The sequence below is a fragment of the Cricetulus griseus genome, chromosome 6 (genome assembly GCF_003668045.3).
Source record: "Cricetulus griseus strain 17A/GY chromosome 6, alternate assembly CriGri-PICRH-1.0, whole genome shotgun sequence".
NCBI classification, from domain to species: Eukaryota; Metazoa; Chordata; class Mammalia; order Rodentia; family Cricetidae; genus Cricetulus; species Cricetulus griseus.
In genome coordinates this window covers 24376221-24395248 of record NC_048599.1, presented here as the reverse complement: position 1 = coordinate 24395248, position 19028 = coordinate 24376221, and the positions used below count along the sequence as shown (strand labels likewise).

Here is a 19028-nt window from a genome sequence, read left to right as displayed (position 1 = left end):
GCAGCTGCAGGGTTGGTCTGACCTCCAGTTCTCCCCTGGCCTCACCACCAGGATGGGCTCTCCAGCATTGCTCTGGCTAATTTCACCCTTGAAGCAATGAGCTAGGGGTGGGGCAAATTCTCCTGCTTTCATGCTCCAACTTGGACCATACAGGCCAGCTCTTCTGTGTTGCCCAGGCCAGGTGAAGGGGCCACTCTCCCAAGTGCTGAAGCTGGTGAGGGGCAGGGACAGCCCTCCCACTGTTATGACCCCGGGGATAGCTCCTCCACCTGCCTCAGGCTTTGATGGTCAGGGGTTGACAGGGAGGGCAAGCATAAAGGGAACGGCTCTCCCTTGCTTGACAGACACATCGGTGTCACCTAGGCTTTTAACTGGCGTTTGTGAAGCTACCTTTTGTGATAGTTAACCTTTAGTTTGAGACGTTTGATTCTTATCCGAATTCTTCATGAAGGGGTTAGAACCTGACTCCAGGCTCACTACTTGCCAGTGTTTTAACCTAAGTTTTCTAGAAACCAATGTTTTCCGTAAACTGTAAGAGTTTCAAACCTTCAAGACAGGACTGTGGGAAAATGGGTCCCATTTTACAGGCGAGATAATAGTATGGCAGAGATGTCAAGAATACTCTCCAAAGAAACACAGGAGTGCGGGGGTCAGCAATTAAATCTTACAGGCGCAGGGCAGTCCTGCCCGGTTGATCCCGGAGCTTGCTCCTGAGGTGCCCAACTTCGGGGCTGCCCGTGTGCTCAGCTCATTTGGGCTCTCGTCTCTGCATCCATGCGGGCCAAAGGGAGTTTCCGCGACGGTCGGCCTCCGCCCGGGGACCCGGTCCCACCCTGAAAGCAGACGCGGAGACCCGGCGCCTCTTCCGCACTGCCGCTGCGGCCTCCGCTGGCTCGCGTCAGCCCGCCCTTACCCACTGGCTCCTGATAGGCTGCCCGAGCTGTCCGTCTCGGCCAAGAGCTGTGCGCAGGCTCAGAAGGGCGGGGAACTCGCTGAGCGTCGGCGCCTCGGAGCTGCTGGATCGGTCCGAGATGGTGAGTGTCGTCCGCCCAGGGCGCGGAAGCGGCAGCGGCGGCCGCCACCCCGCCCCAGGCGCGCGTCCCTCGCCGGCCGGGGTCCCAGGCGCTGGGCGTCGCCTCGCGGAACCCGCCGTGTGGGCCTGTGGGCCTGGCCGAGGCGGAGCGACCGGATGCCACAGGCCCTTGACCGGAAGCTGGTGTGTGAGGGGACGCCGCGGAGACCCGCCCTCCCGTTTGCTTGCCTTGCGTCTGGGGCCGTGTTGGGCGACCCTAGCCAGGCTGGAGCGCTGCCGGGGGTCCCCTAGACGCCGTCCCCCTGCGTCTTCACACTCGGAGCCCGGAGGCAGCCGTGTGGGACTCCAACTCGGACCCACCGGCTTGGCGGCCGCCTGTGGGCTGTTTGGTGGGGACCGGCGGGCCCACCCTGGGGCATCCTAGAGCCGTCCGCCCACCTGACGAGTTGTGCACAAGTTAAAAGGCCTTTTCCAGCGTTAAAGCAGACCTCAGTCTCAGGGCTGGCATGATGGTGCACGCCCGAAGTCCCAGCTCTGGGAAGGCCGGGATTTGCACTTCAGGGCCAGCCGGAGCTGTAAACACGAGGCCGTGTCGCAAAACAAAAACTTGAATAGAAACTGTTTTAGTTTAATGTGTATGAATAATGTTTTGCCTGCATGTATATGTCTCTGCACCATTAGGGTGCCTGGAGCTGGCAGGCCGTAAGAGGGGGTCGGATCTTTTGGACCTGGATTTACGATGGCTGTGAGCCACCGAATTGGGTGCTGGGAGTCAAATTAGGGTCTTTTGGGAAAGCGTTCAGTGCTTTAAAATACTGAGCCATCTCTTCAGCCCCTCGAAAACTATAGGAAGGAAACTATACATAAGAAACTGACAAGGAAAACAGAAAGCACTGTTTCTCAACCTATGGGTTGAGACCCCTTGAGGTCGCATATCAGATACAGCAAAATGAATTATGAAGTAGCAATGAAAATAATTTGGTGGTGGTGGTGTCACCACAACATGAGGAAGGTTGAGAACCACTGACCTAGAGGCAACTACTTAGGCACATTGTTTTTATTTGCTGTAGCTACCATTGACTATTCAATTGGGGGTTCTATGTTTCTCATTACACCACAAAGAATGTCTCCACACCATCAAAACAGTATTGCTTCACGTTTGTGTAACGCTATCTTTCACAAGACTTAACTGTGAAAACTTAAGGGACTGGAAAGATGGGCTCAGCCATTATGAGCATTTGAAGATGGGTTCAGTTCCTTCCCAGCACCCACGTGTCTGCTTACAGAGGTCTGCAACTCCAATTCCAGATCTGATCATTTCTTCTGGCTTCTGCAGGGTCCTACAGGCACATGTCACATATGTGTACACTCTAGCACACATACACACACACATAAAATATATAATTTAAACATTTTAATAGCATATTTACAGCTTTAAGAAATAGATTTCAGTGGAAAATAATGTTTCTCATCCATCCCTAACCCCAGCTTCAGTCTCCTTCAGGAACAGCCGGTTTCTTGTATATTTATACACGCATGTGTATGCCTTGTTTTTAATACTGAAGTGGTAGCTTTCTATGATGAGTACTGTGCTGCTGTTTGCACTCATAAAATCATTACATATTTAGATTAACAAATGAACTCATGCAGCACTGTCATACATAGTCTTTAAGAAGTGCATGTGCTCCCTTCTTGACAGTTGGGTATGCTTCCTTCTGGATTTGTTTGGTGTGTAGGGACTCTTTTCCTTTGTTCCTTTTATAGCCCAAGCTACTTCAATTTGCCATTTAACCAAAGATGATCTTTGAACTCCCAATCCTTCATCTACCTCTTCAGTGCTGGGATTTTGGTTATGTGCCACCATACCCAGCAACATTATTGTATTGATAGATAAGCTGCTTATTGCACAAGACTAGAACAGTTTATGCATGTTTGCCATACAGTTTCCTTTATGATAAATATAAACATGCTTATTCTGGTCTGGAGCCATGGCGCAGTGATCATGAGCACATACTACTCTTCAGAGGATCGGAGTTAGGTTCCCAAAGCTCACAACTGCTTGTAACTCCAGCTCCAGGAAACCAGCACCCTCTTCTGGCCTCCTGGGTCACTATACTTATGTATATAAACCTACACACATAAAGGTATGATTACAAAATAATAATTATATATAACATGTATACATACTCATATTTTCACTCATTTATTCTCTGTTCACTTAAAAATATCTACCATTGCCAGGCATGGTAGCTCACATCTTTACTACCAGCACTTGGGAAGCAGAGGCAGGCACATCTCTGAGTTCAGTGCTAGACCCTGTCTCAATTAAAAAAAAAAAAAAAAGGCGGTAATGGCGCACACCTTTAATCCCAGCACTCAGAAGGCAGAAACAGGTGGATCTTTGTGAGTTTGAGGATCAGCCTGGGCTATAAAGCCAGTTTCTAGACATCTAGGGCTGTTACACAGAAAAACTCTGTCTCAAAAAAACAAAAACACAAACAACAACAACAACAACAACAAAAAACCCTATCATTACAAGGGGCTGTGGATTTGAACCCTAGGATCATACACTCACACTCATTCCAAACACACACACACACACTTTTTCTAAACCTACTTCATTTTAAGGCTGCATAGTAGTGTCCTATGCCCATGTATTCATTTAGTTTACAGTCTCTTCTCCAGTGCTAAAGTAAACTGCCCTTGTTTCAACACTGCTGCCAGTGTTTCCACAGGATAGTGTATATTGGTGGGAACTCCTTGTTAGTACAATTACATAAAATCATCCATACTTTGTGTTCATTTTTTTCTCCACTATGTAATAGAGAAAAAACACACTTTAAAACTTTTTTTGGTTTTTTGAGACAGGGTTTCTCTGTGTAGCGTTGGAGCTTATCCTGGCACTCGCTCTGGAGACCAGGCCTGCCTCTGCCTCCCAAGTGCTGGGATTAAAGGCATTTTAAAAGCCAACGGCCGGCTTTTTTAACTATTATGTAGTAAGTAAAAGTAATTTATCATAAAGATGATATAATGACATTATGCTTTGGACATTAAATAAAAACCAAATATGAACATCTTGAAAGATACACCAGTGAAAAAAGAACAGGAAAGGGGGAAAACAGTGCTGAGTTCTGGGATTAAATATGTGCACCACCATGCCCAAACATGGGTGTACTAAAATTTGGCAAACCATTTCCCTGGGGTACAAGCTAAGTTGTTTCCAGTTCTTAAGTCAAAGTCATAATGCTATGGTCTATAATTTTTGCTTGTTTAGATTATTTCCTTATAATGATAATTTTCAAAATGGAGGCAAAAGGACCCAGCCCTTAAGAGTTTTTACAGTGTATTGTGTTGCTTCCCTGGGAGGTTATTCACCTCAAGAGCTTTGACTTAATGAGACCAACATTAAAAAAGTGCTGCATTGCTGAAACTTTTCATTCATTTACAAGGAATAATGGTCTTTGTATATAGGTGTTTGTAATTTATCTTAGATTTGTTTTCTACCTCTCATTGGACACATTATTTTCCTTAATCATTTTATGTAATATTTTTAAAGTTATTTTCCTGTTAAACTTTGCTATACTAAAGATAAAACTCAAGGTCACATGCCTGCTGGGCTATGTTCTGTCATCTACCTTTATTTTGAGACAGCCACCTTACGTCGTAGCTCAGGCAGGCCTTTAATGCACTTGTGTAGCTCAGACTGGCCTGAACCTCATCAGTTTTCCTAAATGCTAAGATACTGAGATACCGGGTGTGGTGGCACCAGACCCCACAAATCCTGACCTTTATTGGTGCACATACATCTAACTAGAGAACACATAACCTTGCCTCCTCTTCACCTCTGTATAGAGTATATTTATTTCACATAATCATAAGCTAAATCAGTTTAATCAGGGGTGATAGAGATGGGCTCAGTAGTTAAAAGTATTTGCTACTCAACCATGAGAACTAATCTTTGAACACTTATGTTGGGCAGTTCACAGATACCTTTAACTTCAGACAGCTCAAGGTCCTGATGCCATCTTTGGCCCTCTGCATGCACCTGTGCACACAGATGCATATATTCTCAAACAAATGAATCAAAGATTAAAAACAGGCTACATAATTAGGCCGGGTCTCCACAGACCAAAAAATAAGAAAATATCAAGAGTCCAGGGCAGAAGGAAAGCCACAAGTTGGAGGCCTGCCTGGGCCATAAAGTGAAAGTCTTGCCTCAAAACAAAACACACACACAAACCAGTAACAGACTCTTAGTTATTTTTCTAGTGTGTGAAGAAACACCATGACCGTGGGAACTCATAAAAGCAAGCATTAACTGGGGGCTTGCTTGCTGCTTCAGTGGGTTAGTCTATTTCTACCATCATGGGAGGAAGCAGACAGGCATGGCACTGAAGCAGTAGCTGGGAGCTTTACATCCTGATCCACAGGCAGTGAGCAAGCCAAGCCAGACAGACAGACAGAGGGCCTGGCATGGGCTTTTGAAGTCTCAAAGCCTATCTGCAGTGACACACCTTCAAGTTCACACCAACTTGGAAACCAAAGATTCAGCTAACTACAGAACTTATAGAAGACAGTGTTTGATTTGGGCTTGTGGTTTCAGAGGGTTAGAGTCCGTGATGGCTGTGCAAAGGCATGGCAGCAGGAACTACTGTGAACTTGCATCTTCATCTGCAAATTGGAGGCAGAGAGACTGGGAATGGCCTGAGTCTCTTGAAACCTCATAACATTATACCTCCAAATACTCCAAATATTCACACATAGGAGCCTACGGGGCCATTTTAATTCAAGTCACCACATAAACATGTTATCTATTCTTTATTATTATGCAGTGTTCTGTCTGCGTGTATGACTGCAGGCCAGAAGAGGGCACCAGATCCCACCATGTAGTTGCTGGGAATTGAATTGAGGACCTCTGGAAGAGCAGCCAGTGCTCTCAACCTCTGAGCCATTTTAAGAGGTTGAGTATGGTGCTGTGGGAAGGCAGAGGCAGGTGAATCTCTGTGAGTTCAAGGTCAGCCTGGTCTACAGAGGAGTTCCAGGACAGCCAGGGCTGTACAAAAACAAAAAAACAAAAAAACCTGTTTGAAAAACAAATGATACTGAATGTGTCAAGCTCCACAGCCCCCATAGTAGTGAGCTCTCAGGGAATGGAGCGAACATTTGTGTTTCCCTGTTTATGTGTATGAGCATCACACGTGTGCCTGGTGCCCAAGGATGCCAGAAAAGTATGATGAATACGGAACTTGAATTACAGATAGTTGTGAGCTGCCATTTGGGTACTGGGAACTGAACCTAGGTCCTCTCTCTGCAAGAGTAGTAAGTGCTCTTAACTGCTGAGCTTTTACTTCCCAAGTGCTGGGATTACAGACCTATAGCACAATTGGCTGACTAGATATTTTCTTTTTCCTGCCTCTGGCTTCCAAATGCTGGGGTTTATAGGTGGAACCAACAATGGCCAGCAAAAATGACTGTTTTGAAAAAAATACAGTCTATAATTCCATGTTCTGTATGGCTTTGTTTTCATCTCAAGATTTCTTGTTTCTAGGAAGTTGTAGCCACATGGAAAATACTTTTGGTGTCTTAGTTTTTGTGGAATGTCAATCCCAGACTTTTGAGGTGGTTCCATGGCCTAGTCTCTTAGCTAATGAGAAGCACACTTGCAGTGGATGTTTGGTGTTTCCCGTGGCCCTTTCCTGATTACTGGGCATTTCTCCTCTGTTTGCTTTTGTAGATGTCATTGCAGCTGGCATCTTGTAGCATTCTTTTGCTCTTTGGGGTTGTTTCCATAGGATGGATTCCCAGTTGGGTGACTAGGACCTACCTATAGTGTTTCCCCTTAACACCCAGAACAGCACCTAGCACGTACTAGGAGGTCAGTAAGTCTGAAATGACCAGGATATCAGACATGTATGCCACACTGATTGTACTGTCCTCCACAGAGCCAGCCCTGCCCTTTACACAGGTTCTAGATCTTAGAGGCATCAGGCTGCTTGCCACTTTGTAGGAGGAGCCTCTGCCCATCCCTGCAGCATCTGGCACTATTGTTACAGGAAGTGGGTGGTGGTGACTGGATTGTCAGCCTGTCTTCCCAGAAAAACAATCCATTGTGCTATCTTTAGTTGTTCAGGAGCCCCCAGCCCTAGCCCCTTTGTCCTAGGAAATAGGGAACCATTTTTTCTGCAAATGGTACCCCTGTTTCTAAAGACCATCTGCTTTGGATGTTTTGTTGTTTTTGTTTTGTTTTGTTTTGAGACATGTAGATCAGGCTACCCTTGAACTCTCAGAGATACACATGCCAGGCTCAAACACTCTGCCTTTGAGGAGCTTGACTAGATTTTGAACCTCTGGAGGGGGTACCCTGAGAGAACGCATACTTCAAGACCAGGTTCCCAGCCATGGGGTGAGGAGGGACCATTAGGCTTCTGTTTATGGGCCCCTACTGTGCTGACCACTGTGGAGACTGAGTAATTAGAGACAGTACCTGACACATGTCTCACAAAAGCACAGTCAAGGGCTTGAAGGGTTGGAGGCACGATCATTGATTATAGGCTTCATAGAAGAGGTGATGTCTTAGTTGGTCTGGAAGGCTATTGGGTTTCAGAGAAGAAGCCTTGTAAATTTTTGGGGGACTGGGGAGAGCCAGGTGTGGTGGTGCACACCTTTAATACCAGCACTCAGGAGGCAGAGGAAGGCAATCCCTTAGTTTGAGGCTAGCCTGATCTACATAGTGAGTTCCAGGAAAGCGAGGGCTATGTAGAGACCCTGTCTCAAAAACTAAAAATATAGACAATAGATGTGACTGCAGATGGAGTATAGATGGAAGGTAAAGTCTTGAAGTGGCAAGTTAGAAGAGTCTAAACAAGTTCCATGTGCTAGGACATCCCACCTTGAGCAGTTTCTGGATAATCAGAATTAGTAAGCCCCTTCCTAAGGCACATTTCCTGTGCCTATATGTCAAATGTTACTCTGTCTAAGATGACAGATTAAGTCACCAGGTTTATTGTGGAGTTATTTTGCTCCTTTGAAATATTTTCATTTGTGACATTTGATTCACAGAAACAAAATGCCTCTTTGCTGTTTAGGGTTTTTTGTTTTTGTTTTTTGTTTTTTTTTTGGTTGTTTTTCAAATCAAAGTACTGTACCATATGTGTGAGTCATGGGTGTCTGTACTCCAGAAATAGTGTTTATAGTCTGTTCTCAGATAGCCGATGGGCAGGGAGGGGATAACTGCCTGGTGGTAAAGAGCCAGAAGCAGTGCTCCTCATGGCTGGGGCTGAAGCTCTTTCTAGGCCAGTGGGGGCCTAAGGAGCACTCTACCTGGGCTTGGCCCGGACAGCTTTGGGGAAGTGCCAAATGTCTGGGTGTTACTCTCATTCATCTGCTGGGCTCTGAAGACCTAATCTTGGTCTCCTTTTTCTGGCAGGCAGAGGTGGAGGAAACACTCAAGAGACTTCAGAGCCAGAAAGGAGTGCAAGGAATCATCGTGGTGAACACAGAAGGTAGGTCCTCAATCCACGGCCTGCACTCAGGAGGGCCTCCAGAAAACAGCCACACACATGTCGTTGCCCTTCCTAGTACCTTCATAAACCCAGATTCATTCTAGTTTTGTTTTGAACATTTCCAAAGTTCTGATACTATTCTTGGGATTTTTCCTCCTCTTTTCGAGAGGTCTTGCTGTGTAACCTGAGTTGTCCTGGCACTCAGGATCCTTCTGCTTCACCTCTCACGTGCTAGAGTTATGGGCATGCACCACTTGTTTTAGAAATCTTAATTTCAGCCAGGTGGTGGCGGCGGCGCACGCCTTTCATCCCAGCACTTAGGAGGCAGAGGAAAGATCTCTATGAGTTCGAGGCCAGCATGGTCTACAAAGCGAGTTCCAGGAAAGACTCCAAAGTTACAGAGAGAAACCCTGTCTCGAAAAACCAAACCAAAAAAGAAAAAGAAAAACAAAACAAAACTTAATTTAGTAAATAGGAAAATTTTTTTTCTCGGTTTCATTTCACTGACAGGTCACAGCTGTCAATATAATCCATGCTGTTTTCAGCCCTTGTGAAAAATCTATTTCTCATGTGATAATCAGTTACTTTTGTTTTTGAAATAAAGTCTCACTGTCCTCAATTCACAGAGATCCCTTTGCTTCCTGAGGGCTGGGTTTAAAGTGTGCACAGTCAGAGCCAGGATAGTAGTTGGATCACTGTATTGGAGGCCAGCCTAGGCTACATAGTTCCGGAACAACTGTCTCAGAAAAAGTAGCAAAAAAAATCAAGTGTTTTCCATCACACCTGATTGTTGTTACTCTTTTAAACATGTTTACCTTGAGGTTTTGTTTTGCAATTTCTTCAAAAACTTTTTTTTTTTGCACTAAGAATTGACCCCAGGCTTCATACCCATTAAGCAAGTACTTTACCACTGAAATGCTCCTTCAGCCCCTTCAAGCAAAAATTTAAAGTGTCAGTACAATTTTTTGAGACAGTATCTTTTCTTTGTAGTTTGGACTAGCCTGAACTCATTGTGTAGCCCAGGATGGCTAGACTTTAAGGCATTCCTTGTACCCGAGTCTGTCTGCTCGGGTTACAAACTTGAGTCACCATGCCCAATTAAGTACGGTGCTGATTAATCTGTTGGTGCTACTCTTGGTGCTCACTAGTTGGGTGTTGTGCATCCATCTGTGATAATTCTGCTGTTTTTGTAGGTAATTCTCTGGTTGATTTCTTTGTGCCCAGAGCTCTTTGAGGGAATGAGCTTACTTGAATGGCTAGTAAGATACGGATAGTGTGTGAAGGGAACTAGGAAACACCCACATTGTACCAAATCAGAGGACAGGTGCTTTATTCCTTCAAGCAGCCTATTGGCTCTATTGACAAAACTTGAATTTAGAAATTTAATGACTGCTTCTCATTTCAAAGCCAAGACCTTTTCTAAGATTTATTTTTGTTTTCTGAATGTTTTGCCTGCATATAAGTATGTACTATGTGTGTGCAGTGCATGAGGCCAAAAGAGAATGTTAGATCCCCTAGAACTGTAGTTACAGGAGGTTGTGACAGTATATCTGCAATGTCTGTATTCAAGAGGAGGATCATGGCAAATTCCAAGCTATTCTGGTCCACATCGTGAATTCTAGGTCAGTCAAGGTTATATAATGAGACCCTGGTTCAAAGAGGTGGGGGTGAGTGGTGGTAGGCAATTTTTTTTTTTTTTAAACCATAACCCATTTTACCAACAAGAAAGTTGAGATAGAGATCAAGTAGGTACCTGGCATGATAGCACAAGCCTGCAATCCCAGCCTTTGGGAGATAGTAGCCCAAGAGAGTCATCCTCAATTGCATGGTGAATTTAAGGACAGCCTAAATGACACCTTGGGCTCCAAAAAAACAAGTGGGGAGCAGTTTGGGCCAGGCCAATTAAGTGATGTACCTAGTAGGATTGTTCAAGTTCTGCATGGTCAACAACAGAGTACCTGCTCTCTTTTGCTCCCAACACAACTAGGTTAGTACAGAATGTGTGCTTCATAGCAGTATCTATTAAGATTTTCCTTTTTCAGTGCTGTGGCTCAAACTCATTGCCTTGTACATACTAGGTAAATACCCAGAAGCCCTATTAAAGGTCTTGGGCAGGTTTTTTGTTGTTGTTGTTGCTCTGAGAGCACCTGACTGTACCATACCTAGAATTGTGCTTCCCCGGTAACTAAAGCTGCACAGTATTTTTGAAGGAAAAGGACTGAACTAGGCATCCGTGAGGAGTATAGACTTAATTTTGTCCTTGTTTGAAATTCTTCTGATTTTTGTTTCTTGCCCACCCTCCCTCTGTCTCTCTCTCCTCTCCTCTCCTCTCTTTCTCTCTGCCTCAGAGTGAGCCACTATTGGTTAAGTTTGCTGGCTCCTTTACATTTGCCTACTTTATATATAACCAAACTCATTGTTATCTGAACCACTAAAAGTAAACCCCAGAAACAACTCAAATACCAACATCAGCAGATGCTTAACATGTTAACCACAGATGCTAATGAGAGCGGGTCCTGCCTCGAGAGAACTTATTGCCTAGTGGGACGTGGGTAAAATGTCTACTTTCCTAATAGTGTGGTGTTGGGATTATAACTACTCTAAAGGAAAACTGCATGGTACTGGGATGTCATCAGACTTGAGGGTCCTCCCTCTAGGATCATTCGATTTTGGATAGATTATAGTAGGTACCAGTTATAGTAGGTAGCAGGCACATAGCCACCCTCAGAAAGGTACAGCTATAAAGAGGCCTCATGGGGCTCAGGTGTGCACATTGTTGCCATCTAGGACCCAATAGCAGCACAGCACTTAGGGCCCACATCAGCACCTTAAAGGCAAATGACTACTGTAACCCGTTCTTATAGCTTCACATGGCTCACAAAAGCCTCTTCTGCTCGGCTGCTTTACATGTTTCTGGTGCCCTAATAAAGTAGGTTGAATACCTATCTTTGACTTATCTTTAGGCTGGTCACTTATTGGCCAGATTCACAGATTCCTGGGCCCATGTCTTGCTTCTTGGATGTGAAGAGTCACTTATACCACATTCTTAAGTGTCATAGTCACCTCCAGACTTACCTTGGATGGAGCCTTCTGACAGGTCACAGCCAATTCCAGGAACCTGATGACCCAATGTGGTCATCAGGTTGAGCCACATTCCTCACCTCCATAACAGTAGGACACCCAGTAATGTCCATTTAATTGTTCAGTCTTCAAAAAGAGACTTGATACAGAATGATGGTCATTGGCTGGTTAATTATACCAGTAAAATCCTAGCCTGAGCATCTATCAATAGGGGAATGTTGAATCTAGGGACTGTCTTACTTCATGGACTCTTTCTATGTTTTGTTGTGTGGTGCTGGGTATTGGACCCGGGTCTCAGACACACAAAGTACTCTGGACTATACCTCCAACCACTTAGTGGGCTCTTTCAAAGACAGCAGTGCTCTTATATAAAAACCCACTGGAGTGGGGAGGCATCTTCATTTATACATGGTTACAGCTGAGCCCTGAGTCAGCCCTGCTAAAAATAATAATAAATGTCTCGTATATCTGGTATAAGCTGACCTCTTTTTCTTCCTCCTTTTCAGTCTCTTCTTTTTGAGACAGGGTCTCACTGTGTAGCCCTAGCTGGCCTTTAACCTAGGGATCTGCCTGCCTTTGCTTCCCCAGTGATGACTGAGTTCAAGCTTTAAGTGTTGCAGAAGAGTACCTCTCCTTCTATTGCTTGAACCCAGTCAGGCAGAGTGGGTTCCATGCTCCTAGGAAAGGAGCATGGAGTTGAATCAAGTCTACATTTAAATCCTTATCCTTTGTGTACTTATAGGCAGGTCACCCCATTATTCAGTTCTCCTGTTGCCTGGTAGCCAATGAAGATGGTGATCCTACCCACAGAGGCTCCGGCTTACAAGGTCAGCACTGTGCCTGTCCTATAACAAGCCTTCAGTAAACAGTAGCATTGGTTGGTAACTGCCAGCCCAGCATTCTAGAATTAGGGATGTGAGATGAGACACTAAACAGAAAGGAACTCCCGTATATTGCTTGGTTTCCATTTATTCTTCCCACAGGCATTCCCATCAAGAGCACCATGGACAACCCCACTACTACACAGTATGCCAACCTCATGCACAACTTCATCTTGAAGGCACGGAGCACTGTGCGTGAAATTGACCCCCAAAATGACCTAACCTTCCTTCGAATTCGCTCCAAGAAAAATGAAATTATGGTTGCACCAGGTAAGGGTTCTTGCACCTCCATGTTTAGTTTCAGAACCCATAGCAGGTTCCCTGTGGCTTATCTGGAAAGTGTGGCATATTGTTATCCCCACAGCTTCAAGGTAGGCCCAGAGTGGGGTGGAAAGAGTCAAGTTGCCTCACTGCCTAGCCAGTATCTAGGTGGTATCCACCACCTGATCTTCAGCAGGCCTCACATGGAAATTGTAGTTTCATGAGGGAGAAAGACACAAACATCAATACTGAATCATTCTCATCTTGGTAAGAATTCCTTAAGAATATGGGATATGGCCTGGCGTTGGTGACGCAGCCACTTGGGAGGCAGAGGCAGCCGGATCTCTGTGAGTTCGAGGCCAGCCTGGTCTACAGAGCAGGTGCCAGGATAGGTTCCATAGCAATACAGAGAAACCCTGTCTCAAAAAACCAGAAAAGAAAGAAAGGAAGGAAGGAAGGAAGGAAGGAAGGAAGGAAGGAAGGAAGGAAGAATGAATGAATGAATGAATGAATGAATGAATGAATTTGGGATGTGGAAGGGTTGATCAGGTCTGCCTGGGCAGTCAACAAAGATTTCTCAGAAGCAGGATGTTAGAGCTGAATCTTAAGGGCCAGGGAAATATGAGTCAGAGAGGTGGGAAAGCTGTTTCTATATGAAAAAGAATTTATAGTCCTGTCTCCAACCCATGCAGTCAACTCCCCACCAGCATTGGAGCAGATTGCTATTTTGGCTCATCAGTGAAAAACTTGTCTGGGTAGTACAAGCATGCCTGTGTTTAGGCCTTAGGATCATTGTCAGTGTAATGAGATGTTTCACACTTGGAGGAGCCCACAAGGATGGGAACTGCAGAGGGAAGGCATGGGGTTGCCTCCTGCTCTGCCTTATCTAACTCAAACTCACAGACTAGAGTGACTGACGGGTTCTACAAAACTATTTTTCTGTGGTTACCACTCTCTCTGTCTTTTCAGCCAAGCCATGGCTGGGACATGCATGAGATCTCACATGGTGGTGCCTCAGGTTGTAGAACAGCTTGTCTGTGAAGGAAGGTATGAAAAGTGAGACTTGGGTCCAACTTAGAAGGGGCCTCAGACTCCAAACTCAGCTATGTGGATCTGATCCTGTGAGCAGAGGTGCTAGGGCAGGAAGTGATGATCATGAGTTGGGGTGCAGGGTGGTGGCGGCTCATACCTTTAATTCTAGCACTTGGGAGGCAGAGGCAGGCAAATCTCTGAGTTGGAGGCCAACCTGATCTACAGAGTGAGCTTCAGGACAGCCAGGGCTACACAGAGAAACCCTGTCTGGAAAAACCAAAAAGGGAAAAGGGGAAAAAAAAAAAAAAAAAAAAAATGAGGAGCTGTTGTGACCCCCTGGGACACATCAGGAAGAGTAAGTATGTTAAGATCAGGTTATCATTAAGCCTTGCAATCAAATTTGAATAGAAAGTCCACCCCCACCCCAGCTTACTGCTCCATGTCCCTAAAACTGATATTGGGAATCATCTTTCCATTTAGTAGTTATCAGTGCAGATATGAGGTATACCCAGTGGCACACCTAGAAACTCAGTATCAGGGACAAATGATACAGTGCCATGGAGACAAACACTTGGTACACAGTGTCTCTCCACCTAAAGCTCCAGAGATGTCTGAAGTCCTGATCATGCAAGTCTTAGCTCAGTTCAGTAGTACCTCCAGTTTGTCCTTGGGGACCCACAGACATTCAGCGCCCCCAAGGGTAGTTGGTACTTGAGTTCTCATTGGGCTTCATGGGCTCAGTGGTTCCAACAGTCTCATCAGTGGAGATGAATGGCCAGACTCTCACCTGGGCAGCATACAGAGAGGTGCAGGAAGTGCACATGCTGGCCTTGATCTGGCTGGTAGTCGGTACGTCTCACACACTCACACTCAAGTTATGCTAAAGGTTGTGTGTGACATGTTAGCCATAAACAGTGGTGTTTATGGAGCTACCACACTGCTGCATCTCCCTTCCTGGGGCCTTGTCACACACATCCTCCTGCTAGAGCATGCTGTCATTCCTTATTGCCTGACTAACCAGCTACTTAGCTACATTTCCACTGCTTTCTATTTCCCACAGTAAGTTGTATGAAGGCAGGAACTTGTAAGCAGTGTTTAACAAATACATTAAACAGGTGGCTTTTGTTGTTGTTTTGAGATAAGGTTTCTCGACATAGCCCTGGCTGTTCTGGAACTAGTGAGTTTCCTTGGTCTACTAGTGTAGACCAAGTTTGCCAAGAATTCAGATGTCCACCTGCCTCTGCCTCCCAAGTACTGGGATCAAAGGCATATGCCCCCATGCCTGACCCCAGTATGGCTTTAATTTCCTCCCTTTGCAGATATCCCCCTGTTGGGCATTAGGCTGGATTCAGTAGAGGGTAGAGTTAAGGATGTCTGGGATGTGGCATTTAAATATATGTGTGTGCATGCAGCAATGGTGGAGGTCAGAGGGCACCAGAACTGGAGCAACATTATGAGCTGCCATGTGGATGCTAGGAACTAAGTGTAGGTCCTCTACAAGAGCATTAAGTACTCTTAACCAGTTGCTAAGCTGGAACCAGCCCTGGAATGAAATCAGCAGTACATACTACTTAGTGTACCCAGTTTTATGTGGTCAATACAGAAATTCTGGGTTTGGAGCCAGAACTCAGTGAGCAGGAACCTCAGAGGCAGTAGAGCAAAATGTCTGAGGATTGCTTCAGGGCAGCCCCAGTGTGGATCAGGCCTCACTGAGTCTTGGAGGGGAGGCTTGTGGTTTCACCATGCAGTATGAGCAGACTGGAGAGAAGGAAGGAAAAGGTTCACATAAATGGACTTCTTACAGCTTCCCAGGCCATATCTTAGATATTTGACATAGTTGGACTTATTAACCTCACTATTTGATGCAGTGTGAAAAACCTTTACTACTATGTCCCTGGCTGTCCAGATGGCTGAGCCAGTAAAGGCTCTTGCCACCAATCCTGACCACCTGAGCTTGAGTCCTGGCATCCACATGGTATAAGATCAACCGCTTTTGAAAGTTCCTGCAAGAACCACTCTTCTGACTTCTACCTACACATTACAACATGTGCTCGCACACACACTAAAGTTTAAAATGTAAAACACTGCCTCCCACAGGGTACTTAGTGTGGTATTGTAATATTTAGAACTTGATAGCCTAGTTTTGTTGGTTGTTTTTGCTGTTAAGCTTGTTAATTATGTATGCAGTTTCTTCTTATTTGAGACAGCCAGTTGTCATGGGTTTATTAGTAAAATGGTAGACCACTTGGCACCCACGTAGAGTGTTTCTGGGGTTAATTTAGGTGTCACCTGAGAAAACTTATTCATGACAAAGCTAAATACTGGCATACAGACACAGTCAGATGCCCAGAAATTAATGGCAACTTCTGTATACCTGTAAAACCTGCAGTCTTTGTCATCAAGATCAGGGCTTCTGGCCTGGAGAGGTACCTCAGCAGTTAAGAATACTGGCTGCTCTTCCAAAGGTCCTGAATTCAATTCCCAGCAACCACATGGTAGGATACAACCATATATAGTGGAATCTGATGCCTTCTTCTGGCATGGAGTTGTCCATGCCGATAGAGCATTCATATACATAAAATAAATAAATCTTAAAAAAAAAAAAATCAGAGGCTGGGCATTGGTTGTGCACGCCTTTATTCTCAGCACTCAAGAGACAGAGGCAGGCAGATCTTTGAGTTCGATGCCAGCCTGGTCTACAGAGCGAGTTTCAGAACAGGCTCCAAAACAATACAGAGAAACCCTGTCTCAAAAAACCAAACCAAACAAAAATCAGAGCTTTCATGGCCTGAGCCCATAGGTTCAAACCATGCTGCATACTGCTTCACCCTCATCAGATCTGAGGCACCTATGTTAAACTCAGCAAAGGTTCATTGAACCTTTGTCTAAAGTCCATAAATGAATTTGGGATTGAGGGTATATCTCAGTGCACTTGCCTAGCATTTAACAAGACCATGGCTTAGTCCTTTAGTACCACAAAATAAACTGATGGAAAACATGATCAAAATCTGAGTTTTGCCTTGACAGACAGCACTTTGCCCTGTTTTTTTTTTTTTTTTTTGCTAAATGAAGCCTGTCATCTCTATGGGATTGTATCACTGGAAAATGCTTTAAAGAAGCAAATAACTGGCCGAGCGTTGGTGGTGCACGCCTTTAATCCCAGCACTTGGGAGGCAGGCACAGGCGGATCTCTGTGAGTTCGAGACCAGCTTGGTCTCCAAGAGCTAGTTCCAGGACAGCCTCCAAAGCCACAGAGAAACCTTGTCTCAAACAAACAAACAAACAAACAAAAACAAGCAAATAACTTCCTGTGACCTATCAAAATGTTCTGTTTTTCAGGGGCTGGGAGCACATGTTGTAGAAGGTAGAAATCAGCCACAGGCCAGGGTTATCAGGATGAAGTAAGGCAGTGGTTTTCAGCCTTCCTAATGCTACGAACCTTTTAATACAGTTCCTCATGTTGAGGTGACGCCAACCATGAAATTATTTCATTGCTACTTCATAACCCTAATTTTGCTACTGTTATGAATTGTAAATATCTGATATGCAAACTACAAATGGATCACTACCCACTGAACTAAGGCGCCCAGCAATCACGTTGAAATCTCATTTATACTAATGTATGTGTGTGCACCCACACTCAAGTGCAGAAGTTAGAGTACAACCCTTAGGAGTTGGTTGTTGCTATCATGTGTGTCCTGGGATTCAATCCTCAGGTTATCAGGCTATCTTGCTTATATCTTCATAATACAAATGAAAGAGCATGCTGTAAAGTGTCCAACTTTACAGCTGGTCCTGCATGTGGAGACTCATTTTCTAGCAGCCACTTGGCAGGAGGCAATAAATAAACTTGTAGGTTAACTCCTGTTCCCAGCTGTGGAAAATAACCTGCTACTGATGCTCTTCTGAAAGTCTTTTTCCTCCTGCCTTGTATGCTGTTGTCTTTCTTGTGGTTTATGTTTCTCGTGGTTTATGTTTAGTGATTTGTTTTTCTGTTTTTTCCTTTTTCAGATAAAGACTATTTCCTGATTGTGATTCAGAATCCAACCGAATAAGCCACTATCTCAGCTTCCTGTGTCATTCCTTAATTTAAGGTCCCCCAAGAGTAATAGTGTTAATCATGTCAGTGGGCACATGGTGGTTGCCTAAGAGCCCATGTAGACTATGCCATTGATCAAGGGTATCTCTGTCCACCCCAACAAGGAGTGTCTCTGGTGATCCAGTCAGTTCCTAGGAAAGCTCAGTTCTTATTTCCAGGCTTTGGAGTAAGAGCTTATGATAAGCCCAGGCTTTGGAGTAAGAGCTTATGATAAGCCCACACCCAGCTTCCTTCAGACCTTGAGTTCACTTTGTCACCCTTGGAAAGCCTGTTTTTTCTTTAACTAAAAATAACTTCAAAACCTGCTGGCTGTTTGTTGTGTCTTTACTAGATTGGAAAGGTCTGTTCCTATGTCAGCACATGATCAGCTGACCAAACCCATGGCCTCTATTCCCTGGCAGGTTTTCATGGTCCCTTGGCCTGGTCCTCATTGCACCTGTGGCATACTTCCTGAATAATGCACCTTGGTATGTATTGGTTGGTGCCCTGGTTCCTGGGCCTCATTACCCCTTCCTTAGGTACCTGTTTGATCAAATCCTACTCCTGCTAATGATTTTCTGTTGCACTGCCCTGAGCGAAGAAGAAAGTGCTGTCTACCAAGTACCCACAATGCACCTGGTGCATCTTAGGTGCTCACATCATTGTGTTAAAACTGCCTGAGAGCTGGGGAATTAAGAGTAATGAAAGGAGGAGGAAACAGGTACTTTCCAGGGTCTCATAGCTGGGAACATGGGTCTGTAGGTAGCCTGTTCTTTGCTCAGTCTTCCTCAGAAACTGACCCCGTCTTTCCCTGGCAAGCTCGTTCTTGGTAGTCATCCTTCCACCTGTACCACTATGTGCAAGGTGGTGGGGGTCCTTACCAGGAGGTCTACCCCAGGCTCTTAGACTACCCACTCTGCTGCGCCTCACCACCCTGAAAACCACCTGTATTTGCCATTACACTTTTGTTTTCTTTTGCTTGTTGCATAGAAAAAAAGTCCTAGGTTCAATCCCCAGAATTCCATAAATGGCATGTATCTAGTTAGAGTTATGAAACTCTGCCTTTAAAAAAAAAAAAGATTCAGGGGCTGGAGAGATGGCTCAGAGGTTAAGAGCCCTGGCTGCTTTTCCCGAGGTCCTGAGTTCAATTCCCAACAACC

At 45.0% G+C, this 19028-nt stretch overlaps 1 protein-coding gene across 1 annotated transcript; it reads left to right on the top strand.

Moving 5' to 3' along the window:
- Positions 1 to 695: 695 nt before the first annotated feature.
- Dynlrb1 (dynein light chain roadblock-type 1) lies at positions 696 to 18194 on the top strand (the record flags this gene model as incomplete). The annotated part of the gene is made up of 4 exons (XM_027421404.2): positions 696 to 1034; positions 8460 to 8535; positions 12600 to 12767; positions 17802 to 18194. Coding segments are annotated over 4 exons (627 nt in total), but the record flags the coding sequence as incomplete, so codon positions are not given.
- Between the last annotated feature and the right edge of the window lie 834 nt (positions 18195 to 19028).